Consider the following 27,500-nt stretch of genomic DNA (forward strand, 5'->3'; position numbering starts at 1 on the left):
GCCGTGAACTTGATCTGCTGCAAACCAACCTCTCCCCCATCTCTTCCGCTTCGTTACTCATTTCACTCCGGTTCCCAATTCTGCATTTTAGAGTCCGGTTTGGTCCGGTTCGCTCTGGAGTGGCCCCGGTTTTAACCGTCGGTTCTGGTTTCCTTGTGGTCTCGATTGATCCAGTGTGGAGTTCTTGCCAGCCACATCGGTGGGGATCCTTCATCCTCTAAGCCAGGGGTCTCCAACCTTGGCAACTTTAAGCCTTGGAGGACTTCAACTCCCAGAATTCCACAGCCAGCAAAGCTTGAAGTTGAAGTCCTCCAAGGCTGGCTGGGGAATTCTGGGAGTTGAAGTCCTCCAAGGCTGGCTGGGGAATTCTGGGAGTTGAAGTCCTCCAAGGCTGGCTGGAGAATTCTGGGAGTTGAAGTCCTCCAAGGCTGGCTGGAGAATTCTGGGAGTTGAAGTCCTCCAAGGCTGGCTGGGGAATTCTGGGAGTTGAAGTCCTCCAAGGCTTAAAGTTGCCAAGGTTGGAGACCCCTCCTCTAAGCCATGGTTATCCCAGAAGTGTTTTGGGGTTGTTGTTGTTTTGGGTTTTTTTCTCCCCAAAAAAAGCAACTGGACTTTCTTGGATTTTTCCTCCTCGAAAACATTTCGCTTCTCATCCCAAGAAGCTTCTGAAGAACTGGAGGGGAGGAAAAAAATAAGAAGAAGAAAATCCAGTCGCCTTTTTGGAAAAAGCACCTGTGGATTCTCCCACCCACCCTAATTTGTACCTTTCTCTCTGGAGGATAAATACGCTGTTTCTGAAGGCCCCTAGAAGGTCACCCACTTGCCAAGAAATACGAATTTCTGGTTTGGCACCTTTTCTGATGCAAAACGTAAGGAAGCCTTGGGTTCTCCTTGGGGAGTGGGGGGGGGAGGGCTGCCCCCTACCCAAAACAGCTTTGGAAACTTTAGGGAGGGCGAGAAATAGACTGCAGGATATTCATTTTCTCCACATTTCGACTCCGAATTCTACCAAACGGGCCAGGAACGAATGCAAAGCTTCTGAATTAGCAAATCCGCATCCAACGAAATCATTAACTCTTTTCAAATCTAGAAAATGGGTTTGTACTAAATACAAAGGTAGTCCTCAAGGGACGACCGTAGTTGAGCCCAAATTTTTTTGTCGCTAAGCAAGACAGTTGTTAAGTGAGTTTTACCCCATTTTATGAGCAACAGGAGAAAATATTTGTAGCTCAGGGTTGAACTCTGGGGTCCTTGGTGCTCTCTGAGCTGGTTGGTTTTCTTGCAGTCGTTTCATGACCCAACTAGAGAACATCATCAGCGCTAGAAGGAAGTGGGGTTTGTACAGAGGAGGAAGAGGAGGGCTGTAGTCCTTGGTGCTTTCTGAGTTTGGTTGTTTTCCTACAGATGTTTCATGACCCAACTAGGGAACATCATCAGTGCTAGAAGGGAGTGTCCAGATGAGTGAGTGGAGGCCATCTAAGTAAGTTCTTCTTTTGTAGAACTGGCTGTTCCTTTCCGTGGGCACCTTGTTGCCCATATTTCATTGTCAAGTGGAGTAAGAACCTTGTAGAGGCCCTACACTTGGGTGTATCCCTAACAAGGAATTGTTATCTGTATGGTTTTGTAGTGGTGCAAAACTACAACCTATCAGTCCATACAACCCAACCCAGTTTTAAATCCCGGTAACTCAATTGTTAGCGGACAACATTTAGGTGGCCGAGAACTGCTCTTAAAATATTTGTAGAGAAATAAGAACCGTAGAGTAGACCAGGTGGATTTTCCATTTTTTTTTCCTCAACAGTGTTGGGTGGAGGAGCAAGCATGTCAGTTGATGTGGAGACTCTAGAAAGAGTGCAGAGAAGAGCAACAAATGATGATTAGGGGACTGGAGGCTAAAACATATGAAGAACGGTTGCAGGAACTGGGTATGTCTAGCTTAGTGAAAAGAAGGACCAGGGGAGACATGATAGCAGGCTTCCAATATCTCAGGGGCTGCCCCAAAGAAGAGGGAGTCAAGCTATTCTCCAAAGCACCTGAAGGCAGGACAAGAAGCAATGGGTGGAAACTCAGCAAGGAGAGAAGCAACCTTGGAACTAAGGAGGAATTTCCTGACAGGGAGAACAATTAATCAGTGGAACGACTCGCCTCCAGAAGTTGTGAATGCTCCAACATTGGAAGTTTTAAAGAAGAGATTGGACAACCATTTGTCTGAAGTGGTGTAGGGTTTCCTGCCTAAGCAGGGGGTTGGACTAGAAGACCTCCCAGGTCCCTTCCATCTCTGTGATTCTATTCTATTCTATTCTATTCTATTCTATTCTATTCTATTCTATTCTATTCTATTCTACTCTATTCTACTCTACTCTACTCTACTCTACTCTATTCTATTCTATTCTATTCTATTCCCACCACAGTAGGTCAGGAAACCACTCCACCAACGTTCAATAGTCAAGCCAGGTGAATTTGATGAGTGCAGGGAGAGAAGAGCCAAACAGGTGCCTTTTACACCTGTGGATCTCAACCTTGACCACAGGTGGACTCCAACTCCCAGAATTCCTCACCTGGCATCTCAAGCCGGGGGAATTCTGGGAGTTGTAGCCCACCCCTTTTTCAAGGTTGGGAAACAGTGCTTTAGAATCTTAGACAAGGATCTAAACCAGGTTTGCCAGCTCCTTTCAGCTTACTTAAGAACGTTCTCCAGAACATCCATTCTTTGCAATCTCAATGGCTTTTCTCCAGAACCTTTGGACAATTATTTTTCCCCCCGCCAAGCTGCGTTTTGGACACAGTGAGTGTAACGTGTAGCCAAGCTGCCCGGATTGTATTTTTTGCAATTGTACAGCTGTTGAGTCATTTGTTCCTTTCTCAACTACTGGACTGGAGAACGTTTCTCGTTTCATCCCCGGCTCACTTTCAGCGCTTTAGGATCTGATCCTTGGCCATATTTGGGCTTTTGGGGGACAATCCTTAACTCCAGGAGGGTTAGGGGCAACCGCCAGCGTGCAGCGAGAGTGAAAGCCGCCCCATTTTCTGCAGCAAACGTGTGATGAGTTTGTGAATCCAGAGCCACAACTCCAGCAGGAAACAGTGTCTTCATTTGCCTTACGTTTTCTACGTTGCCTTCCGGCTGAAGCTTTTGCGCGCCACTCTTGATATCCGTTCAATAGCAACTTACCAACCGAATGTGTCAGCCCGAGGCAACTCACTGGTAGTAGATGCAACAATATTTATTTTGCTCCTGGAGCCCCTCAAAAACGGAACAAGGAAGGGACGGGAGTGCAAGGGGACCCAACAACTGGAGTGGGTGACCTTGCAAAATTTACAAAAACTTTCTTCTTTTACTCTGATCTTGGATGTCTCCCATTGGACCCCGAAACCCAAACAGACCCAGCCTTCCTCGCTGGAGGTGAGGATGAGGATGGATTAGGGGGGCCGTCGTTCCTTCAGCGGTGAGCCCGAGAACGAGGCTTGTGCTCTCTGTAAAGACGGAATACAGGTAGTCCTCAACTTATGGCCACAATGGAACCCAAGCTTTCTGTCGTTAAGCGAGACATTTGTTTGGTGAGTTTTATGACCTTTCTTGCCACGGTTGTTAAGTGAATCCGGCTTCCCCGCTGGTCAGAAGGTCACAAAAGATGAACATACGACCCTGGGAGCCTGCAACCGTCGTAAAGATGAGTCAGTTGCCAAGAGTCTGAATTTTGATCACGGGACCGTGGCAACGGTTGTTAAGTGTGAAAAAATGGACGTAAGTCACTTTTCAACGCCGTTGTAATTTTGAATGGTCACTAAATGAACTGTTGTAAGTCGAGGACTACCTGCGATCCACGCAACGTCGTAATTTTGACCTGGCTTGAGAGAAACCGAATGCCAGTCACTCTCACTTGGAAGAGAGGATTCTTTGTTGAGTGTCTCCTCTTCCTCAGAAATCCCGGGTCATTTCTATTTGTAAATACAAATTCCAGAATCAGGAAAGGTGTGACTCTAGATTTCTGCAACACGCGTGCCGAGGGGATGGGATTCCTGGCGACTCAACCTGGTTCTGGAATCTCGCAAACCAGGGGACCCCATAAAACAAAGGAATGGCTTATTTCCTGGAGCACAGCATGGTGGGAACTCAACCGTTGTGGGTTCCCCAGAGTTTCAGATTCAGCGTATTGTATGTCATCCTACCATGATATAGTCCATGGACACCGGACAGCAGTTTGGACAAAGGTTTTGCCCGTCCATGAAACAAAGAATTCTCAGTCTTGAATCTCCATTTCTGGACCAGCTGCCAGCCCAAAACATTTGACAGTGATGTGGGTCAGTGATGTTCTGCCTGAGGGCCATTTTGTGAACCAACTTTCACAACTGACATGACCTATCTTCTAAAAGTCTGCGCGAACTAGGGCTCGCTCACCAAAACATTCCTCCTTCCTAAGAATTTAATTTAGGCCTTCAAAGGAATCTCCCTTTTTAAGTTCCTTCTCAGCTCAACATCTTCCAGGGTTTTGAAGGTGCTGCAAAATGTTCTGGCCCGTTTTCTCCTTCACGTTTCCCCACGTTACTTCTTGAGGATGATGACTGAGATGGTTCTCAGATGCTATTTCCAATCGGATGGAAGAACCAACTCTTGCTGGCAAAATTCTGGGTCCACCAGAAGTGCGATGACCCAGGGCACGGCACAGAGATAACACAAACAGCTGGCGGTTCAAACCATCCCTTTATTGCTCCAAAGGCTCCCACATTTCTGGCAAGTCCCAGAGCAGAGTGAGAACAAACTCCCATACAAACCTCAAGCAGCCTCCAGCTGCAATTAGTCCCTCCCAACGCTGTCTGCACCAAGGCTGCACGATAAATAAATCCCAAATGTCTTTGGCAAAACAAGAGCCAAGTAAGGAGTTCAAGGAGCAAAAGACCCAGATAATTAATCCAGAATGCCAACAAGAAATGCAAGGACTCTTGGCAAGTTCAGACGTCAAACACTTTGGGAACTCAGGGTTTGTTCCCAAAAAATGCCCCTCCCCATGGTCTTATTCCCCAGGTGTGCCTGGTGAAGCTGGGCGGGGCACTCTCCTCACGAGTAGCCTGTTTGAAAATGTTGGATATTTTGAATCTCTCAAGGGACATATTTCGAATCCAAAGTGTCACCTTAAAATGGGTGAGGCGGGCAGCCCATCAATTTAATAAATCATCCATTATTTCATCTCTGACCTCGTTCGTTTCCCGCAGCCGAGGTTTAGCTGGCGGCAAAGGGAATTCCTTGCTGAATTTTCTTTTTTTTTTCTTTTTAACTTCCTTTGGGCTTTGGCGTGGGTACCGGGTTCGAATTTGCATCCACAACCCAGCAATCGTAGCTGGTGTGTGCCTACGGAGGCTGAGGTTTTTGGCTTGCGTGGCTTTCGGCTGGCACTCGCTTTGCAGAAGTTCTTTCATCACTGCCAACTTCTCTTAAAACTTAGAAAAACGGGTCATTTTTTTAAAAAGAAAACAAAAAATAATTTCTCTCTCTCACGCTCACAATCAAGTAAGGGCTCCCAAGAATTGTGCAGGGCTTACTCACGGATTGCAACAGATTTCCCCTCCCCGTGGTTAATTTCACGACTACCCCTTTCGAGTTGCGAATGGCCAAATATTTATCTTTAGAACAGTGTTTATCGACCGTGGCTCCTTTAAGAGGGGTGGACTTCAACTCCCAGAATTCCCCAGCCAGCGTTGCTGGCTGGGGAATTCTGGGAGTTGAAGTCCACCCCTCTTAAAGGAGCCACGGTCGATAAACACTGCTATAACTACAGAACTGAGTAGCAACTGACGTATTTTTGGGCTACGCAGGTTCTCCCTGCTGCAGCTCAGCCCTTTCTGGTTTTAACGTGGGTGTGTATGTGATTCACACTTTCTCTCCTGTGTGCGTGTGTACGCCTAATGTGTGTGCGTGTGTGTGTGTGTATATATAAATATATATATGTACATATCTATCTACAGATTCTGTTCGAAAGAGTCAAGCTTTTTAACTTTGCTCAAGCCGGGTTGTCCAGCTCTGTTGGAAACAAAAGCCACTTTTCGGTGGAAACCCGGTAAGAAAAAAAGAAAAGAAAAGAAAAAGAGGGTTTCGTTTGACAGGGATATAAATATTGGCGTGCGTGTGACAAAAAAAAAAATTTCTCTGCAGGTTCCCTTCGTCTTTTCTTACAGTCGTTGACTCTTCTGGTTTTAGGGGTTTCGGCGAAAGGGAATAACGAGTATTTTCTTTTCCAATAAATTTCATATGCAAATGTCTTAAATGTCTCAGTTTTATTTTTATTTATTTTTTTAAAACAGAAAAAGGGGTAGATTTTGCAGACGGGCAGGATCAGCTCAGATCCCCGAATTTTGCAATGTGCAAAAATCTGTTTGTTTTTTTTTTTTGTGGAATATTGAAACCGTATTTATTTAATTCCTCATTCCGCTCTTCACGACTTGCGACTGCAAAAAAATCACTTGCATTTAAATGCCGTTGAATTCCAGTTCAGAGGAGTATTACTTATCCAGTTGCAGGTAGTCCTTGATTTAGGACCACAATTGGGGTCTTACAGGAATACTGTGGGCTGTGAAAACCCTGCAGATGAGCAACAAATGAAGATGCATCATTGGAAACCTTGGTCTTCTGATGTCCTATTCTTGCGTGGGAAATAATGACTGAAATTCCCCTCTTTTCAAGCGTTCAGACGTGGGCTGGAAGCCAAGGAGCTCACAGCCTTCCTGGTGGTGTGGGTCACCTCCAGAGGTAATCATCCCAACCTTAGCTGGGGTTGGGTTAGATGATCTCTGAGGTCCCTCCCAACTCTACCCTTTTTTAGTCTGCATGATGGAGGACCTCCTTTTGATCTTCTGGAAGGCCACCATCTGTGGTGGTGGAGAAACGGTCTGTGGAGTCTTATTTATTTTTATTTTTTTTAATTTTGATTTATATGCCGCCCTTCTCCGGAGACTCAGGGCGGCTTACAATGCGTTAAGCAATGGCCTTCATACTTTTGTATATTTTATACAAAGTCAGTTTATTGCCCCCACAATCCGGGTCCTCATTTTACCTACCTTAGAAAGGATGGAAGGTGAGATTGGTGAGATTTGAACTCGCAGTAATTGCAGGCAGCTGGAAGCTAAATACTACCTTTTAACAGTAGCATTAGTCTGCTGCGCCACTCAGGCTCATTTTATCCTGAAGTGTTTAGTCTTCAGGTTTTATCCTGAAGTGATCCTGACTAGGTGGCTCAGTGGCTAAGACGCTGAGCCAGTGATGAAATCCAATTTTTTTTGCTACCGGTTCTGTGGGCGTGGCTTGGTGGGCATGGCAGGGGAAGGATACTGCAAAATCCCCATTCCCTCCCCACTCGTGGGGGAAGGATATTGCAAAATCCCCATTCCCTCCCCACTGTGGGGCCAGCCAGAGGTGGTATTTGCCGGTTCTCCGAACTGCTCAAAATTTCCACTACCGGTTCTCCGGTACCTGTCAGAACCTGCTGGATTTCACCCCTGCACTGAGCTTGTCGATCAGAAAGTTCGGCGGTTCGAATCCTTAGTATAGGTCTCCTGCGTGAGCAGGGGGTTGGACTAAATGACCTCCAAGGTCCCTTCCATCTCTGTTACTATTACTATTTGAGGTGGGGAAAACCTTTGTAGATTTCCTGGAGCAACCTGGCTAGAGGATTCTGGGAGTTGTGGTCCAGGTAGGTCTGGAGTTGGGGGGCCAGCTTGAAGAAGGGGATCATAAGAATGGAAGAAACGTGCTATCCACGGAAAGCAGACGACTTCGTGCTGCAAGAACTATATTGGCCACTTGATGGTGCTGTTGCCTCATGAATGAAAGCATTAAGCCCACATCTAATGTAGTTTGAACACTTGTGGACCTCAACTCCCAGAATTCCCCAGCCAGCAATACAAAAAAAAACAATACAAAATTCTCACCCTGTTTATCAAAACTATTGATATAGTCACTGTAGCCAAGACTACCATACTCCTGGTTGTCTGTGATCGTTAGTATTCATTTAACCATAGTTTGTTGAATAAGCCACCATTGTCTGGGATTCACCCAGTGCGTCAAGTTCTTCTCTGCTGCTTCTAAATCCTCAATACTGTGTTTTAAAACACTAGACTAATATTTCAGGACATCATTGCTCTACGGGGAGCTAGTTGTTTCAACTTTATCAACAAACCATGATTTTAAAATATGCGGTTTAGTGGGGATGAATAGATGCTATACCTCCGAGGAGGGATTTAAGCTCTGAATTTTTTCCAAGCGCTGCCTCAGAAGGCATCTTCCTGTAACTTAAATCCCTCATTCCATGTCCTGAAATGCAAAAAAAGGAAGATTTTGGCTTTCTTCTCCATGGCCTCCTATCCATTATTTGAAGACTGGCCTTCTCTTCTCAGGCTGAACATGGCCAGCTCCTTCATCTGTATCATTAAATTTTGGTCTGTAATTCCTTGATCATCTTCAAAGCTCATTTCTGAAGCTGTTCCCATTTCTCTGAGGCCTTCTTAACCTGCGGGGCCCAGATAGGCACCCATGCTTCAAAAGCTAGATGTCCTACAGACGATACACCCAACCCTGGACAAGTAGAACAACTCCGAAATATGTCTATGAAGATCAGAGGTTAGGAGGTTAGAGACGCAACCTAGAAATAAGGAGAAATTTCCTGGCAGGGAGAACAATTAATGAGAGGAACTACTTGTGGGTGCTCCATCACTGGAAGCTTTTAAAGAAGAGATTGGACAACCGTTTGTCTGGAATGATAGGGTTTCCAGCCTGAGCAGGGGGCTGGACTAGAAGACCTCCAAGGTCCCTTCCAATTTTTTATTCTGTTCCGTTCTCAGGTTAGATGGATCCCTGAGGCCATCAGCTCCACCTTTTTACTCTCACCGAGGAGTCCAAATCGAAGCCTCCTCAGAAGGTCATTGTCCAACCCCTTAAATCCAATGATGAGAAGTCCGTCGTCTCTCTGGCCAGTCAACTGGTTTCACAGTCAAGTGGTTCTTATTACGATGAAGGGTCAGTAAAGTTTACCTGGGTTTACTTTCCTATAATTTGAACCCATTGTGTGGTTCCCCACACTTGGGCATGAGTGAGAACAGCCCCAGACCAGGAGTGAAATGCTCCCGGTTCAGACCGGTTCGCCCGATCCGGTAGCGATGGCGGAGGATGGTTCGGAGAACCGGTAGCAAAAATCCCTGCGCCCCCTCCCCCATGCCCAGATGAGCTGCGCGATCATCAGAGGCTGTTTTTTTTTTTTTTACTTTTAAAAGCATTTTTTCTACAACCTCTTCGGCCGAAAAAATGCTTTTAAAAGTTTTTTTAAAAAAAAAGCCTCTGATGATCGCGCGGCTCAGCTGGGATCGTCAGAGGCTTTTCAAAGCATTTTTTTCTGCTCCTATGAGCTGAAGAGGCTGTAGGGGGGAAAAAATGCCTTTAAAAGCCTCTGGCGATCCCAGCTGACTTGCCTGATCGTCAGAAGCTTCTAAAAGCATTTTTTTTCCTGCAACCTCTTAAGTTTGTAGAAAAAATGCTTTTAAAAGTTTTTAAAAAAAAAAAGTTGGCCATGCCCACCCAGTCACATTACCCCCCCCACCAAGCCACGCCCACAGAAGCAGTAGTAACAAATTTTAGATTTCACCCCTGCCCCAGACCTCAAGGCATCTCACAAAGGAGCCCCCACTGGACCAGCCTCTCCTCTTTCTCCATCACCACCATCTTATCAAAGAGCAGAACCTCTACAGCAGTGCTTCTCAACCTTGGAAGCTTGAAGATGGGTGGACTTCAACTCCCAGAATCCCCCAGCCAGCGCTGCTGGCTGGGGGATTCTGGGAGTTGAAGTCCACCCATCTTCAAGCTTCCAAGGTTGAGAAACACTGCTCTACAGGGTAGACCTCCAAGTCCTGCACGCATTCCAGAAGGACATCACCAAGAGGTCTAAAAGGAGAAGAACGGACACAGCCTCCTTCTCCAGGTCTCCAGTCAGACCAATGCGAACCCTTTAGATAAGTCCCAGATCTACCAGGAGCCTTGATGGCAGTGAAAGCCACCTACTGTGAGAAGGTGGGCTTCCTTGGGCAATTGGTGGGCCACTGGGAGAACAGACCACTGGATGAGAAGGGCAGAGCTTATGATGAGGGAAGGCAAGGGAAGGCAGGGCAAAGGAGGCCGGGAGGGAGGGAGGGAGGGAAGGAGGAAGGAAGGAAGGAAGGGGAGGGGAGGGAAGAGAGAATGAGGGGGAAGGGAAGGGAGGGAAGAGAGAAGGAAGAAAAGAGGGAGGGGGAAAGGAAGGGAGGGAGGGAAGATAGGAAGAAGAGGTGGGGAGAGAAGAAGGAAGGAGGGAAAGAAGGGAGGGAGGGAAGAAGGGAGAGGAGGAGGGAGGGAGAGGAGGAGGAAGAAGGGAAAGAGAGAGGAAGGAAGGGAAGGAAGAAGGAGGGAGGGAAGGGAGGGAAGAGAGAAGGAAGGAAGAAAAGAGGGATGGGGAAAGGAAGGGAGGGAGGGAAGATAGGAAGAAGAGGTGGGGAGAGAAGAAGGAAGGAGGCAAAGAAGGGAGGGAGGGAAGAAGGGAGAGGAGGAGGGAGGGAGAGGAGGAGGAAGAAGGGAAAGAGGGAGGAAGGAAGGGAAGGAAGAAGGAGGGAAGGAAGGGAGGGAAGAGAGAAGGAAGGAAGAAAAGAGGGATGGGGAAAGGAAGGGAGGGAGGGAAGACAGGTAGAAGAGGAGGTGGGGAGAGAAGAAGGAAGGAGGGAAAGAAGGGCGGGAGGGAAGAAGGGAGAGGAGGAGGGAGGGAGAGGAGGAGGAAGAAAGGAAAGAGGGAGGAAGGAAGAGAATGAAGAAGGAGGGAGGGAAGGGAGGGAAGAGAGAAGGAAGGAAGAAAAGAGGGATGGGGGAAAGGAAGGGAGGGAGGGAAGATAGGAAGAAGAGGAGGTGGGGAGAGAAGAAGGAAGGAGGGAAAGAAGGGAGGGAGGGAAGAAGGGAGAGGAGGAGGAAGAAGGGAAAGAGGGAGGAAGGAAGGGAAGGAAGAAGGAGGGAGGGAAGGGAGGAAAATTGACTACCAGAAGAATCAGGACAAAAGGAGAATTTTTTGCACACAACTCTTAATCCAACATTGGAATTCCTATCATGAGCTCTGGAGCTGGCCATCCACTTGGTTGGCTTCAAACAAGGCTTGGACCAACTCATGGCAGTCTAGAGAACCCAGAGCCTTGATGGCATGGGACCACCACTCAAGGCCATCTGTGAGAAGACTGGGAACGTCCATGGCCAGTTGGTTGCTTGGCTGTTGGGAGAAGAGGCTGCTGGAGGAGAAGGACGGGGTCCCACCAGAAGGACGCAGCTTCTGCTCTGGTGTTGGGCCTCTTGCTAGTCCATCTACCTGGAGGGTCCTGGAGGGTGAGTGCCCTAGACCCAAAACCAAATGAAGATGGGGTTCTCCGGAGAGACCTTCCCAACACAAAGGCTGACAGGGAGGTCCACAAGGCGTGTGGTCCACATGTCAAGATGGTTGGTACCAAGGTGTGATTCATGTGCCTTGAGATATCTTGGTAACCAACATCTTGGCTTCTTGGACATCATCTTGTGGACACCTGCAAAATCCACAGAGTGGGCACCAGGAACACTGGAGGTTTCTAAGAAGAGAGTGGAGAGCCTTTTGTCTGAAATGGACTCTAGGGTCTCCTGCTTGAGCGCAGTGGTGATGGACTAGAAGACCTCCGAAGGTCCCCTCCGACTCTGTTATTCTAGCTTCGACCACTAAGGTCAAGGGCTTGCCATGAAGCAACAGTGATCTAGTTTCCATTCATTATGTCCATGAATGAAGGTTTGTAGACCACCTTAAAGTTCATTCAAGTGTCCACCATGAAGGTCAGTTTTGGCCTTGGTTGAGACCTTCGGTCCTTCCCTTGCCACCTGTTGAAGATGTCACAAACAGAACAGGCACCAGCAGCAGCCAATGGGGCGTTGGAGGGGCGGAGCCTGAAACTCCCAGACAATTGTGGCCCAGAAAGGGGAGGAGCTCCCACCTGGCTGGGAAAAGGGGTGGGTTCTGATAGCTGATTGACAGCTGGTGTGCTCAGCAGCTGGAATTGTGAAGCACATTGTGACAGAGCTACGGGGGGTGGGACTTAAGCCGGAGGGAGCCAATCAGGCGGGACCTTGAGCTTGAAGGGCTGCTGAGAAGTAGAATTGGGTGGCAGTTAATGCTCTGAACAATGGGGGCACCTACTGGAAGGAATTGAGGGAGGGGGCACCCTTGGGGGTCTGTCTCCCTTCTTTTCGGCCCTGAAAGCGAAGAATGTCGGGCGCTTGGCTGCTGCTGCTTTGGGTCCTCTTCAGACTGGGTGAGTAGAAATACTTGGGGTGGGTGGCAAGGAGCAACTGAACTACAACTCCCAGAAGCCAGGCAGCCAGGCTCAAGTTGAGGGATATTGGGAGTTGTAGTTCTGCCCATCCCTGGAGGCTCCGTGGTCCCTAATGCCCAGCTCCAAACCCCAAGTTGGTGCCGCTGGCTTGTAGGATCGGATGGAATAAACCGAGCGAGAGGCCTCTGAGCATCTGCAGAGTGCCTTCCCAGCACCAGAGGAAGCAAATCCGCTTCGGCTTTACCCTTTGCATAGTCTTCGTAACTAATCCTGGACCTCTAGATCCCCAAATATCTACAGGAGGCAGGCTGTCTCAGCTGTCCGTCTGTCTATCCATCTATCATGCATCTCCTAATCTATTTTCTATCATCTATCGTTTATGTATTATTTATGTATCATTTTCTGTCATTTATCTTCTACCTTCTAATCTATCATATCTATATTATCTATATATTATCTATTATCTATCATATTTTAATATATTATATCTATAGTATCTATTTATCATCTATCCATCCATCCATCACCTATCAATCATCTATCTATCTATCATCTATCTTCTATCATCTATCATCTATCTATCCATCCCCTATCAATCATCTATCTATCTATCATCTATCTTCTATCATCTATCATCTATCTATCCATCCATCATCTATCAATCATCTATCTATCTATCATCTATCTTCTATCATCTATCATCTATCTATCCATCCCCTATCAATCATCTATCTATCTATCTATCTTCTATCATCTATCATCTATCTATCCATCACCTATCAATCATCTATCTATCTATCATCTACCTTCTATCATCTATCATCTATCTATCCATCCATCATCTATCAATCATCTATCTATCTATCATCTATCTTCTATCATCTATCATCTATCTATCCATCCCCTATCAATCATCTATCTATCTATCTATCTTCTATCATCTATCATCTATCTATCCATCACCTATCAATCATCTATCTATCTATCATCTACCTTCTATCATCTATCATCTATCTATCCATCCATCATCTATCAATCATCTATCTATCTATCATCTATCTTCTATCATCTATCATCTATCTATCCATCACCTATCAATCATCTATCTATCTATCTATCTATCTATCTATCTATCTATCTATCATCTACCTTCTATCATCTATCATCTATCTATCCATCCATCATCTATCAATCATCTATCTATCTATCATCTATCTTCTATCATCTATCATCTATCTATCCATCCCCTATCAATCATCTATCTATCTATCTATCTTCTATCATCTATCATCTATCTATCCATCACCTATCAATCATCTATCTATCTATCATCTACCTTCTATCATCTATCATCTATCTATCCATCCATCATCTATCAATCATCTATCTATCTATCATCTATCTTCTATCTTCTATCATCTATCATCTATCTATCCATCACCTATCAATCATCTATCTATCTATCTATCTTCTATCATCTATCTATCCATCACCTATCAATCATCTATCTATCTATCTATCTTCTATCATCTATCATCTATCTATCCATCACCTATCAATCATCTATCTATCTATCATCTACCTTCTATCATCTATCATCTATCTATCCATCCATCATCTATCAATCATCTATCTATCTATCATCTATCTTCTATCATCTATCATCTATCTATCCATCACCTATCAATCATCTATCTATCTATCTTCTATCATCTATCATCTATCTATCCATCACCTATCAATCATCTATCTATCATCTACCTTCTATCATCTATCATCTATCTATCCATCCATCATCTATCAATCATCTATCTATCTATCATCTATCTTCTATCATCTATCATCTATCTATCCATCACCTATCAATCATCTATCTATCTATCTATCTTCTATCATCTATCTATCCATCACCTATCAATCATCTATCTATCTATCTATCTTCTATCATCTATCATCTATCTATCCATCACCTATCAATCATCTATCTATCTATCATCTACCTTCTATCATCTATCATCTATCTATCCATCCATCATCTATCAATCATCTATCTATCATCTATCTTCTATCATCTATCATCTATCTATCCATCACCTATCAATCATCTATCTATCTATCTATCTATCATCTATCATCTATCTATCCATCACCTATCAATCATCTATCTATCTATCTTCTATCATCTATCATCTATCTATCCATCACCTATCAATCATCTATCTATCTATCATCTACCTTCTATCATCTATCATCTATCTATCCATCCATCATCTATCAATCATCTATCTATCTATCATCTATCTTCTATCATCTATCATCTATCTATCCATCACCTATCAATCATCTATCTATCTATCTATCTATCATCTACCTTCTATCATCTATCATCTATCTATCCATCCATCATCTATCAATCATCTATCTATCTATCTATCTTCTATCATCTATCATCTATCTATCCATCACCTATCAATCATCTATCTATCTATCATCTACCTTCTATCATCTATCATCTATCTATCCATCCATCATCTATCAATCATCTATCTATCTATCATCTATCTTCTATCATCTATCATCTATCTATCCATCACCTATCAATCATCTATCTATCTATCTATCTATCATCTATCATCTATCTATCCATCACCTATCAATCATCTATCTATCTATCTTCTATCATCTATCATCTATCTATCCATCACCTATCAATCATCTATCTATCTATCATCTACCTTCTATCATCTATCATCTATCTATCCATCCATCATCTATCAATCATCTATCTATCTATCATCTATCTTCTATCATCTATCATCTATCTATCCATCCCCTATCAATCATCTATCTATCTATCTATCTTCTATCATCTATCATCTATCTATCCATCACCTATCAATCATCTATCTATCTATCATCTACCTTCTATCATCTATCATCTATCTATCCATCCATCATCTATCAATCATCTATCTATCTATCATCTATCTTCTATCATCTATCATCTATCTATCCATCACCTATCAATCATCTATCTATCTATCTATCTATCATCTATCATCTATCTATCCATCACCTATCAATCATCTATCTATCTATCTATCTTCTATCATCTATCTATCCATCACCTATCAATCATCTATCTATCTATCTATCTTCTATCATCTATCATCTATCTATCCATCCATCATCTATCAATCATCTATCTATCTATCATCTATCTTCTATCATCTATCATCTATCTATCCATCACCTATCAATCATCTATCTATCTATCATCTATCTATCTATCATCTATCATCTATCTATCCATCACCTATCAATCATCTATCTATCTATCTATCTATCATCTACCTTCTATCATCTATCATCTATCTATCCATCCATCACCTATCATCTATCTATCTATCTATCTATCTATCTATCTATCTATCTATCTATCTTTTATCATCTATCCATCCATCTATCACCTATCAATCATCTCTCTCTCTCTCTATCTATCTATCTATCTATCATCTACCTTCTATCATCTATCATCTATCTATCCATCTATCACCTATCAATCATCTATCTATTTATCTATCTATCTATCTATCTATCTATCTATCTTTTTATCATCTATCCATCCATCTATCACCTATCAATCATCTCTCTCTCTCTATCTATCTATCTATTGCTATCTATCATCTTTTAATCTATTATATCTATATCTATCCTCTATCTATCATCTACCTACCTACCTACCCTGTTCTATTCTATTCTATTCTATTCTATTCTATTCTATTCTATTCTGTTCTGTTCTGTTCTGTTCGGTTCGGTTCGGTTCGGTTCGGTTCTTTTCTGTTCTGTTCTGTTCTGTTCTATTCTATTCTAATCTATTCTATCTATCATAATTTATCTATCTATCTCATAGAATCCTAGGGCTGGAAGGGACCTCAGAGGTCATCGAGTCCAACCCCCTGACCAAGCAGAAGTCCTTACACCATCTCAGACAAATGTTTGTCCAATCTCAGTCATTAAAGGCAGAGCCAAGTTTTTCCATCTGCATGTGTCATTCCAGTTTATTCTTTTGCCGGACTCAAGAAGAGGCAGAGAGACAGTTTACCCCCAACCCTGAAAAATGGCAGTTAGTGGATGTGAGCTGGTGACTGGGCTGAGGTCCTCCCGAGGCTATCCATCCCACCCCTCTGCCATGTTAACTTGGGACTAGGTCATTTTTGTCCCTTTCTTCCTAGGATCGATGGAAGATCCCAGCTACCTTTATTCAGAAGTGACTGTACCCACGTTGCTGGAGCAGCCCATTGGTGCCTTCAGTAAGGTAATCCAGATGGAGCTTCACCATTTGAATGGCTGCCTGACTCTGGCTAGTAAGGAAATTCCTTGAGGGTTTAAGAGGGGCTTTCCCCACCCCACATCCATTGAGATAACGTACACTGGAGCGCCTCTGCTCACAGACCCATTGATGCTCCTCCCAAAGGCTGGGGCTGATGGGAACTGTAGTTGAAGATATCAAGTCCCTTTGAGGATGGCTAGCAAATGGGTTGTGAGCTGATAGTGGATGGCAACCATGACAAAACCAGGATTGGCATGGAGAAAGAGGTTCCTTTGAACCAGTGTTTCTCCCTCTGAGACTACCTTTAAGAGGTGTGGACTTCATGTCCCAAAATTCCCCAGCCAGCAAGGGTTGAACTGTGGGGTCCTTGGTGCTCTCTGAGCTGGGTGGTTTCCTTGAAGACATTTCATGACCCAACTAGAGAACATCATCAGTGCTGGAAGGGATGAGGGTTTGCAGAGTTAGTAAAAGAGTGCAGGAGAAAGGGAAGGAGAGGAGGAGGAGGAGGAGGTGGAGGAGGAGGACGGTGGGGTCCTTGGAGCTCTCTGAGCTGGGTTGTTTCCTTGAAGACATTTCTATGACCCAACTAGGGAACATCATCAGTGCTGGAAGGGAGTGGATTTTGCAGAGTAGAAAGGGAAGGAGAGGAGGAGGAGGAGGAGGAGGAGAGGATGACGACTGTGGGGTCCTTGGAGCTCTCTGAGCTGGGTGGTTTCCTTGAAGACATTTCATGACCCAACTAGAGAACATCATCAGTGCTGGAAGGGATGAGGGTTTGCAGAGTTAGTAAAAGAGTGCAGGAGAAAGGGAAGGAGAGGAGGAGGAGGAGGAGGACGGTGGGGTCCTTGGAGCTCTCTGAGCTGGGTAGTTTCCTTGCAGACCTTTCATGACCCAATTGGATAACATCATCAGTGCAAGTGAGGGTTGGGTTTGCTCCCTGTTTATAAGAGTGGCTTGCTCTGCAGTCTAGACCCAGATAAGCAGGGATTAACTCCAGACAAACAATCCAGCAGTCTGCCAAGAAGAAAACCCCACCTATACCAACACTGACAGGTCAAGCAATTTTGTATAAATAGAGAGCAAAACACCCCCCCCAAGTCTCCCTCGCATTGATAATTTTACCCCAGCGGCCCCCAGGGGGAGAGCGTTCTCTGTGGGACGCTCTGGAACAGTTTGCCCACCGGGCTTAGGACGGCCCCCGACCTCCTCTCCTTCCGCCGTGAACTGAAGACGTGGCTCTTTTAATTAAATGGGCTGATCCATTGGGGGATTTTTACATTGAAATCATTTTAATAAATTTTAATTGGATTTTAATTTTTTTTATGTAATTTTCGAATTGTTGAATGTTTTCTTTGTAAGCCGCCCCTGAGTCCTTCGGGAGAAGGGCGGCATATAAATTACATAAATAAATAAATAAAAATAAATAAATAAATAAAGAGAAATATCTGCAAGAAAACAACCAAACTCAGAGACCACCAAGGACTTCGCAGTTCTCTTCCTCCTCCTCTTCTTCCTCCTCCTCTTCCTCCTCCTCCTCCTCCTCCTCCTTTCCACAAACCCCCCTCCCTTCTAGCACTGATGATGTTCCCTAGCTGGGTCATGAAACGTCTCCAAGAAAACCACCAGGCTCAGAGACCACCAAGGACCCCACAGTCTTTGGGGCTCATATTGCGAGCCTTCGGTGAACGTCCACCACCGGGGGTGGGGGTCATGGGGGGTGGGACACCCATTGATACAGAATGGCAAGGGTTTAAATATACATGTTTCTTTGTACGTTCCAGAAAGAAATATCCTACCTGATGAAAATCGAAGGCGTTCACAGGATCCTCCGCCTTTATCAGAAGTAAGTGGTTACTGCCAGCTTTCCCCGGGCGTTGAGGGGGAGGACGGGCGGCCTCTTCATGCCAACTGCGCTGCCAAAGAGGAGCCCACATCTGCATTCGGTTGCTGAGTCCAAGAGCAAATCCCTTCCCGGTTCTATCTTTTCCTATGCAGGTCCTTTGTCGTTCAGAATATGCCTATTTACTCTCTGGATTTAAAAGGAGTGAAAACTGTCCAGCATCCAAAACCAAGAGTAAGTCACCCCGTTATAAAATGTGGGCTCCTCTCCCCCTCCCCCTCCCCCTCCCCCTCCCTATCTCTGTCTATGATCATCATCTATCAATCATCTACCTGTCCATCCCTCCATATCTCTCTATCTACCTACCTACCTATGCTGTCTGTCTATATACCTACTATCTGCCCATCTGTCCATCTGTCCATACGTCCATCTACCCCACCACCACCCACCACCCACCACCCACCCATCTATCTATCTATCTATCTATCTATCTATCTATGCTGTATGTCTACTATCCTACTATCTACTATCTATCCGTCCGTTCATCCATCCATCCATCTATCTATCTATGCTGTCTGTCTACTATCCTATCTACTATCTATCCGTCCGTTCATCCATCTATCTATCTATCTATCTATCTATCTATCTATCTATCATCTATCTATCTATCTATCTATCTATCAATACTGTCTGTCTACATACCTACTATCCATCCGTCCGTTCATCCATCCATCTATCTATCTATCTATCTATCTATCTATCTATCATCTATCTATCTATCTATCTATCTATCTATCTATCTATCAATACTGTCTGTCTACATACCTACTATCCATCCGTCCGTTCATCCATCCATCTATCTATCTATCTATCTATCTATCTATCTATCTATCTATCTATCAATACTGTCTGTCTACATACCTACTATCCATCCGTCCGTTCATCCATCCATCTATCTATCTATCTATCTATCTATCTATCTATCTATCTATCTATCAATACTGTCTGTCTACATACCTACTATCCATCCGTCCGTTCATCCATCCATCTATCTATCTATCTATCTATCGATCGATCGATCGATCGATCGATGCTGTCTGTCTACATACCTACTATCCATCCATCCATCCATCCATCCAGCTATCTATCTAGCTATGCTGTCTGTCTACCTACTATCCATCCATCCATCCATCCATCCATCCATCCATCCATCCATCCAGCTAGCTAGCTATCATCTCTATCTTTCTCTCTTTATCTTCATCCTATCTCTCTCTCTCTCTCTCTCTCTCTCTCTCTCTCTCTCTCTCTCTGCTAGCTCGCTATCATCTCTCTATATCTATATATTATAAATAAAAAAAGAACAGTTTTGCAAGTCTGAAAGCAGTTCACACACCTCCTTTAATTTCATTTTCCCCAAAACTCAGGAGGGTCCCTTCTGACACAGAGAATGAAGAATCACAGAGTTGGAAGGGACCTTGGAGGTCTTCTAGTCCAACCCCCTGCTCTAGCAGGAAACTCACTATCCTTTCAGACAAATGGCTGTCCAGTCTCTTCTTAAAAACCTCCAGTGTTGGAGCACCCACAAATTCTGGTGGCAAGCGGTTCCACTGGTTAATTGCTCTGCCAGGAAATTCCTCCTTAAGTTCCAGGTTGCTTCTCTCCTTGGTTAGTTTCCATCCGTTGCTTCTTGTCTTGCCTTCAGGGGCTTTGGGGAAAAGGTTGACTCCCTCTTCTTTGGGGCAGCCCCTGAGATATTGGAAGACTGCTATCATGTCTCCCCTGTACCCAAATCCTCCAACCGTTCTTCGTATGTTTTAGCCTCCAGTCCCCTCATCCTCTTTGTTGCTCTTCTCTGCACTCTTTCTAGAGTCTCAGCATCTTTTTTACATCGTGGCGACCAAAAGTGGATGCCGGATTCCAGGTGTGGCCTTCCCAAGGTCTTATAAACTCTCTTGCCCCTCTGTGCCTCACCCCAAATGCCCCCTAATCACATCTGGAGCAGCCTTTCTCTGTCCTTTTCCCCTTCTCTCTTTGCAGGTGGACTGCTATTACAGTGGATACGTGGAAGACCTGCCCAGTTCGGACGTGGTCATCTCCACCTGCAACGGTCTTTGGTAACGGCTCGGTTGTGGGGCCGGGCTTCTGCAAAGATGGACCTGATCGAGAGGGAGGGAGGGAGGGAGGGAGGGAGAGACAGGTGGGTCTTGAATGCCGAGGCTGCCTCAGCCTGGAAAGTTGCAAGCCGGATCAATTTGGAGAAGAAGTGAAATTCGCGGAGGCTGAGCGAGGGGTCCCACCTGAGATACCTTCACCCAGCCTTGGAAAGCGGACATTTTCTTGTCCTTTTAAACTCCCTGGTATCAACCCACGAAGGAGACCAGACCATGAAATCAGCTGCAGAAGAAAATTAAAAGTGTTCTAGTCCTTAAAATATTTAATATCCCAGTATTTGAGGGGCTGCCCCAAAGAAGAGGGGTCAGTTTATGTTCCAAAGCACCAGAAGACAAGAACTTCCCTTCCTTTCCCTTTCCCTTCCTTCCCTCCTTCTTTCCTCCCTCCCTCCCGCCCTCTCTCCTTCCTTCCCTTCCTTCCTTCCTTCCTCCATTTCCTTCCTTTCTTCCTTCTTTGCTTGCTTGCTTGCTTCCTCCCTCCCTCCCTCCCTCCCTGCCTCCCTTCCTTCCTTCCTCTATTTCCTTCCTTCCTTCTTTGCTTGCTTGCTTGTTTCCTCCCTCCCTCCCTTCCTTCCTTCCTCCCTCCCTCTCTCCTTCCTTCCCTTCCTTCCTTCCTCCATTTCCTTCCTTTCTTCCTTCTTTGCTTGCTTGCTTGCTTCCTCCCTCCCTCCCTCTCTCCTTCCTTCCCTTCCTTCCTTCCTCTATTTCCTTCCTTCCTTCTTTGCTTGCTTGCTTGTTTCCTCCCTCCCTCCCTTCCTTCCTTCCTCCCTCCCTCTCTCCTTCCTTCCCTTCCTTCCTTCCTCTATTTCCTTCCTTCCTTCTTTGCTTGCTTGCTTGCTTCCTCCCTCCCTCCCTCCCTTCCTCCCTCCCCCTCTCCTTCCTTACCTTCCTTCCTTCCTTTATTTCCTTCCTTCCTTCCTTCTTTGCTTGCTTGCTTGCTTACTTCCTCCCTCCCTCCCTTCCTTTCCTTCCTTCCTCTGTTTCCTTGAGCTTGGCTCAAGACTCATGATTTAATTAAGGCATCCATCAGAACCCTGACAGCTTCCTTCCTTCCTTTGCTTCCTTCCTTCCCTCTTTCCTTCCTCCCTCCCTCCCTCCCTCCCTCCCTCCTTTCTTTCTTTCTTTCCTTCCTTCCTTCCTTCCTTTCCTTCCTCTGTTTCCTTGCTTCCTTCTTTGCTTGTTTCCTTCTTCCCCACTCCTTCTTCTCTCCCTTCTTCCTTCTCTCTTTTACTTATTTATTTATTTATTAGTCCAATTTATATGCCACCCTTCTCCATAGACTCAGGGCGGCTTACAATGCCTTATAGCAATAGCCTGCATACTTTTATGTTTATACCTGCTTAGTAGGGCTTTCGGGCCCCCCCCGAGTGGTGTTGTTCTATACAAAGTTGAGTTATGGCCCCCACAATCCGGGTCCTCAATTTACCTACCTCAAAAGGATGGAAGGCTGAGTCAACCTTGAGCCTGGTGAGATTCGAACTCGCAGTAATCGCAGGCAGCTGGCAGCTAAGTGCTAGCACTTCACAGCACTTTAGTCCGCTGCACCACCGAGGCTCCATTTCTCTTGCTAAGGCAGTTTATTTTTGCCCCATTTTACGACCGTTCTTGCCACAGTCGTTAAGCGAATCACTGCGCTGGTTAAGGCAATCCGGCTTCCCCATTGACTTTGCTTGTCTGAAGGACGCAAAAGGGGCTTGCATGAACCCCCCCCCCAGGATGTTGCGACCGTCATAAATACGAGCCGGTTGGCCAAGGTCCATAAGTTGACGTGCAACTGTCGTGAATGCAGATATCGGTCGTCAGTCCACTCCTTCAGTGCCGCTCGAATTTCGAACGGTCACTAAATGAATGGTCGTAAGTCGAGGACCCACGGTTGTCCGGTCTTTTCTTGAAGACCTCTATCGGGGAGGGGACCCTCTTTCTGAACCCTCCCTCTCCTTCTAAAATGCTCAGGGGACACATCCAGATTGGGAACCTGATGTACGCCATCCAGCCCATCGAAAATTTCACCGGGTTCAGGCACCTCCTCTATCGCCAGGCTCCGGAGTCGCACACCCCCTGCCGAGGGACGGTGGGGGAAGTGATGGGCCCGAGGGTCCCTCCCATGGTCAACACCCCAGAGGCCAAGGACGCCATCGTAAGCTTTTCCCCTTCCCCTTCGGGAGCCGAGCTCCGGGTTCTCAACCTTGGCAGTTTTTAAGATGCGTGGGATTCAACTGATTTGGGGTTTTTTTATATAAATAATTTAAGGTGATGAATGTTATACTTTCCTCCCCCCGCTCGTCCTATTTTCCTGACCTCCACAACAACAACTCTGTGAGGTAGGCTGGGCTGAGAGGGAAGGACTGGCCCAAACTCACACAGCTGGCAAAGGCGGGACTCGAACTCGCCGTCTCCTGCCGATTTTGCCCAAAGTCATCCAGTCAGATTTGGTGTCTAAGGCAGGGACTAGAACTCCCGGTCTCCTAGTGATTGGCCCAAAGTCACCCAGCCAGATTTGGTGTCTAAGGCAAGGACTAGAACTCCCTATCTCCTAGTGATTGACCTTAAGTTACCCAGCCAGATTTGGTATCTAAAGCAGGGACTAGAACTCCCTGTCTCCTAGTGATTGACCTTAAGTTACCCAGCCAGATTTGGTGTCTAAAGCAGGGACTAGAACTCCCTGTCTCCTAGTGATTGACCTTAAGTTACCCAGTTAGCTTTGGTATCTAAAGCAGGGACTAGAACTCCCTGTCTCCTAGTGATTGACCTTAAGTTACCCAGCCAGATTTGGTGTCTAAAGCAGGGACTAGAACTCCCTGTCTCCTAGTGATTGACCTTAAGTTACCCAGTTAGCTTTGGTATCTAAAGCAGGGACTAGAACTCCCTGTCTCCTAGTGATTGGCCCAAAGTCACCCAGGCAGATTTGGTGTCTAAAGCAGGGACTAGAACTCCCTATCTCCTAGTGATTGACCTTAAGTTACCCAGTTAGCTTTGGTATCTAAAGCAGGGACTAGAACTCCCTGTCTCCTAGTGATTGACCTTAAGTTACCCAGCCAGATTTGGTGTCTAAAGCAGGGACTAGAACTCCCTGTCTCCTAGTGATTGACCCAAAGTCACCCAGCCAGATTTGGTGTCTAAGGCAAGGACTAGAACTCCCTATCTCCTAGTGATTGACCTTAAGTTACCCAGTTAGCTTTGGTATCTAAAGCAGGGACTAGAACTCCCTGACTCCTAGTGATTGGCCCAAAGTCACCCAGCCAGATTTGGTGTCTAAAGGAGGGACTAGAACTCCCTGTCTGCTGGTGATTGGCCCAAAGTCACCCAGTTGCCTTCATGCCTGAGGCAGGACTAGAACTCACCATCTCCTGGTAATTGTCCTGGTAACTTGACCTTTCCTTCCCACCCCTGAGGTCTCTACTTTTCTTTCAGCTACGCTTTCCTGGAAAGAACGTGTCATCACGATATCTAGAATACTTTGCTGTGTGTGACCATTCTGTGGTAAGTAACCACCATAGGTGAACCAGGTTAGATCCCGGTTAGCCTCTCCAGAAGCGGCTGCGTGGCCTTAATCTCCTCCGAATGGGTCAGTGAGGGAGATCTGAAAGCAGAGACTGGGGGTGAGGGAAGGAGCAGGAAGGGGCCGGTCTGGAGCAGAGCCACCATCCCTGGGGGCCTCGGAAGCCCCGCAGAAGGAATCTGGCATGGTGGGCGTTCGCACATGACTGCTGAGAAGGTTCTCCTCTCCTCCTTCCTCAGTTCCAGTGGGCCAACCAGAATGTCACTCAGCTGATGCTGATGGTGCTTCAGATTGTCTCCGTCGTCCACAATGTGAGTAAATCCGAGAATCCAAGGACTGGAAGGGACCTCGGGGGTCTTCTAGTCCAACCCCCAGGGGCCCAAGGCAGGAGACCTTAGGCTTACGCTATCTTGGACAAATGGCTGTCTGGTATTTTCTTGAGAGACTCCAGCAACTGAGAACCCAGAACTCCAAGGGCAATCTTCCGTCCGTCCGTCCATATCTATCTATCATCTATCTCTGTCTGTCTGTCTGTCTGTCTGTCTGTCTGTCTATCATATCTATCTATCTATCTATCTATCTATCTATCTATCTATCTATCTATCTATCTTATTTATCTATCATCTATCTATCATCTATCTATCTCTATCTCTATCTATCTCTATCTATCATCTATCTCTATCTATCTGTCTGTCTGTCTGACTGTCTGTCTATCTGTCTATCATATCTATCTATCTATCTATCTATCTATCTATTTATCTATCTATCATCTATCTATCTATCTCTATCAATTATCTATCTATCCTATCTGTCTGTCTGTCTGTCTGTCTGTCTATCTATCTATCTAATCTATCTATGTTATCTATCTATCCTATCTCTATATCTATCTATCTATCTCTACAATCTATCTATCTATCTATCTATCTATCTATCTATCTATCTATCTTATTTATCTATCATCTATCTATCATCTATCTCTATCTCTATCTATCATCTATCTCTATCTATCTATCTATCTGTCTGTCTGTCTGTCTGTCTGTCTGTCTATCTGTCTATCATCTCTATCTATCTATCTATCTATCTATCTATATCTATCTATATCATCTATCTATCTATCTATCTATCTATCTATCTCTATCATCTATCTCTATCTATCTATCTATCTATTTGTCTGTCTGTCTATCTGTATATCATATCTATCTATCTATCTATCTATCTATCTATCTATCTATATCTATCTATATCTATCTATATATATATATCATCTATCTATCTATTTATCTATCATCTATCTATCATCTATCTATCTCTATCTATCTCTATCTATCATCTATCTCTATCTATCTGTCTGTCTGTCTGACTGTCTGTCTATCTGTCTATCATATCTATCTATCTATCTATCTATCTATCTATCTATCTATGTATCTATCTATCTATTTATCTATCATCTATCATCTATCTATCTATCTCTATCAATTATCTATCTATCCTATCTGTCTGTCTGTCTGTCTGTCTGTCTGTCTATCTATCTATCTATCTAATCTATCTATGTTATCTATCTATCCTATCTCTATATCTATCTATCTATCTCTACAATCTATCTATCTATCTATCTATCTATCTATCTATCTATCTATCTATCTATCTATCTATCTATCTATCTAATCTATACATATATCTATATCTCTATCTCCATATCTCTCTTTCCATCCATCCACTCACCCACCTACCTACCTATCTCTCTATTTAATCTGTCTTTGTCTGTGTCTTATCTACCTGTCTGATAGAATCCTAGAATGGGAGGGACCTGGGAGGTCTTCTAGTCCAACCCCCAGGGCCTTATTACATCCCAGACAAACGATCTTTTCTGGGAACTGGAGGCCACTCATGCCGCTCAGGAATTCTGGGAGTTGGAGTCCACAAGTCCTAAAATGGCCCCTGGTCCCCCCCCCACCCTTGCCGTCAGGCGTCCGTCCATCTCCAGAATGACTCACCTCTTACAGGTAAGAGAACGCTGACTCCTCCTTTTCCCCTGGCAGGTGTACAATGACATCGGCCTCCACGTGGTCCTGACGGGGATGGAGGTGTGGGCCGGGAAGGACCACCTGCCCATCGGCAAATCCTTCGGGGAAACCACGCAAGCGTTCCACAGCTACGCCAATTCCGAGCTTCAGGGCCAGACCCATTTCGATCACGCCACGTTATTCACGTGAGAATGTGGGGTTTGCTACGGGAGAGGCAGACATTCAGGGTCCTTCTCTTCCTTGCCTGACCCCCCCCCCATCATGGGGTCACCATTCCCACGCACAGGGAGTCCTCGATTTACGGCCAAAATAGGAACCAACTTTTCCAGACTGAAATACGACTTAGGAACGTATTTCACACTTTACGACCGTTGCATTGCAGCAACCCCATGGTCACGTGATCAAAATTCAGACACTTGGCAAACTGACTCGTAGTTATGACGGTCGCACTGCCACGTGATCCCCTTTTGCGACCTTCGGACAAGCAAAGTTTCATGGGGAAGCCAGATTCACCTAACAACCGTTAAGTGTTACTAACTTAACGACTGCAGTGTTTCACTTAACAACTGTGGCAAGACAGGCCGTAAAATGGGGCAAAACTCACTTAACGACTGTCTGGCTTAGTAACTGAAATTTTGGGCTCAATTGTCGTCAATCAAGGTATAGAAGATTTCCTTTTTTGCAAGGGATGGGGGTAAAGATGCAGGCAACATCGTTTTGCAATACCTTTCCCACGCTTTGCTCCCGCTGCCAATCCCAAAAAGATGGCATCGAAAGGAACCCTAAAGGTCATCTAGTCCAACCCTCTTCAAGATGTAGAAAAACCAATTAAAGAAGTTCTAAAAAGGTGGAAACTGCACCCGAAGGGCATACATCTCTTCCCAATTTTGCAGTGAACACACTGCACCATCCGCCAGCCAGGTGTGGTTCTTACAATGCACAACAACCCTGCCAGGTAGACTGAGCCAAGGATTTGCCTCCAAGTGGGGCTCCATTTGGAGGCAAGACCCAAACCCCTGTGCTAGTCAGTTGGGCAAGCCTGTGAATTTTGATCACGTCACTGTGTGGATGCTGCAACAGTCGTAAGTGTGAAAAACGGTCATAAATCACTTTTTTCAGTGAGTTAAAATAAACTGTTGTAAGTCGAGGACTACCTGTATTCAAATTTTCAAAAACAGGTAAAGACCATAAAAACCAGTGAATAACCTAAAAATAGTAGAAAACATTGGATCCTCTCATTCGAATTGGACGTTGTCTCCCTCGCAGGAATGTCGCTCAAGACGACGTGTTC

The 27,500-nt window shown here is 45.2% G+C and overlaps 2 protein-coding genes across 4 annotated transcripts in view; both read left to right on the forward strand.

Annotated features, from left to right (window-relative positions):
- PDE2A (phosphodiesterase 2A) overlaps positions 1-41 on the forward strand; it is a 296,539-nt gene extending 296,498 nt beyond the window's left edge. For all 3 annotated transcript variants that reach the window (XM_087895695.1, XM_087895696.1, XM_087895697.1), the window contains one exon: positions 1-41. This exon is cut by the window's left edge and continues 393 nt beyond it. The gene's annotated coding sequence lies outside the window, so the exon portion shown is untranslated.
- Positions 42-12,157: 12,116 nt separating this feature from the next.
- LOC117676429 (disintegrin and metalloproteinase domain-containing protein 9-like) overlaps positions 12,158-27,500 on the forward strand; it is a 34,380-nt gene continuing 19,037 nt past the window's right edge. Inside the window, exons 1-10 of the mRNA XM_060682712.2 lie at positions 12,158-12,321; positions 16,578-16,660; positions 18,457-18,518; positions 18,671-18,749; positions 20,553-20,629; positions 22,640-22,823; positions 24,098-24,166; positions 24,425-24,496; positions 26,225-26,394; positions 27,476-27,500. The exon at positions 27,476-27,500 is cut by the window's right edge and continues 60 nt beyond it. Coding sequence (XP_060538695.2) covers positions 12,276-12,321; positions 16,578-16,660; positions 18,457-18,518; positions 18,671-18,749; positions 20,553-20,629; positions 22,640-22,823; positions 24,098-24,166; positions 24,425-24,496; positions 26,225-26,394; positions 27,476-27,500 — 867 coding nt within the window. The 5' untranslated portion in view covers positions 12,158-12,275. The remainder of the gene's footprint in view (positions 12,322-16,577; positions 16,661-18,456; positions 18,519-18,670; positions 18,750-20,552; positions 20,630-22,639; positions 22,824-24,097; positions 24,167-24,424; positions 24,497-26,224; positions 26,395-27,475) is intronic.

The sequence above is a fragment of the Pantherophis guttatus genome, chromosome 5, assembly GCF_059756535.1.
Source record: "Pantherophis guttatus breed Tessera chromosome 5, ASM5975653v1, whole genome shotgun sequence".
Classification (NCBI taxonomy): Eukaryota; Metazoa; Chordata; class Lepidosauria; order Squamata; family Colubridae; genus Pantherophis; species Pantherophis guttatus.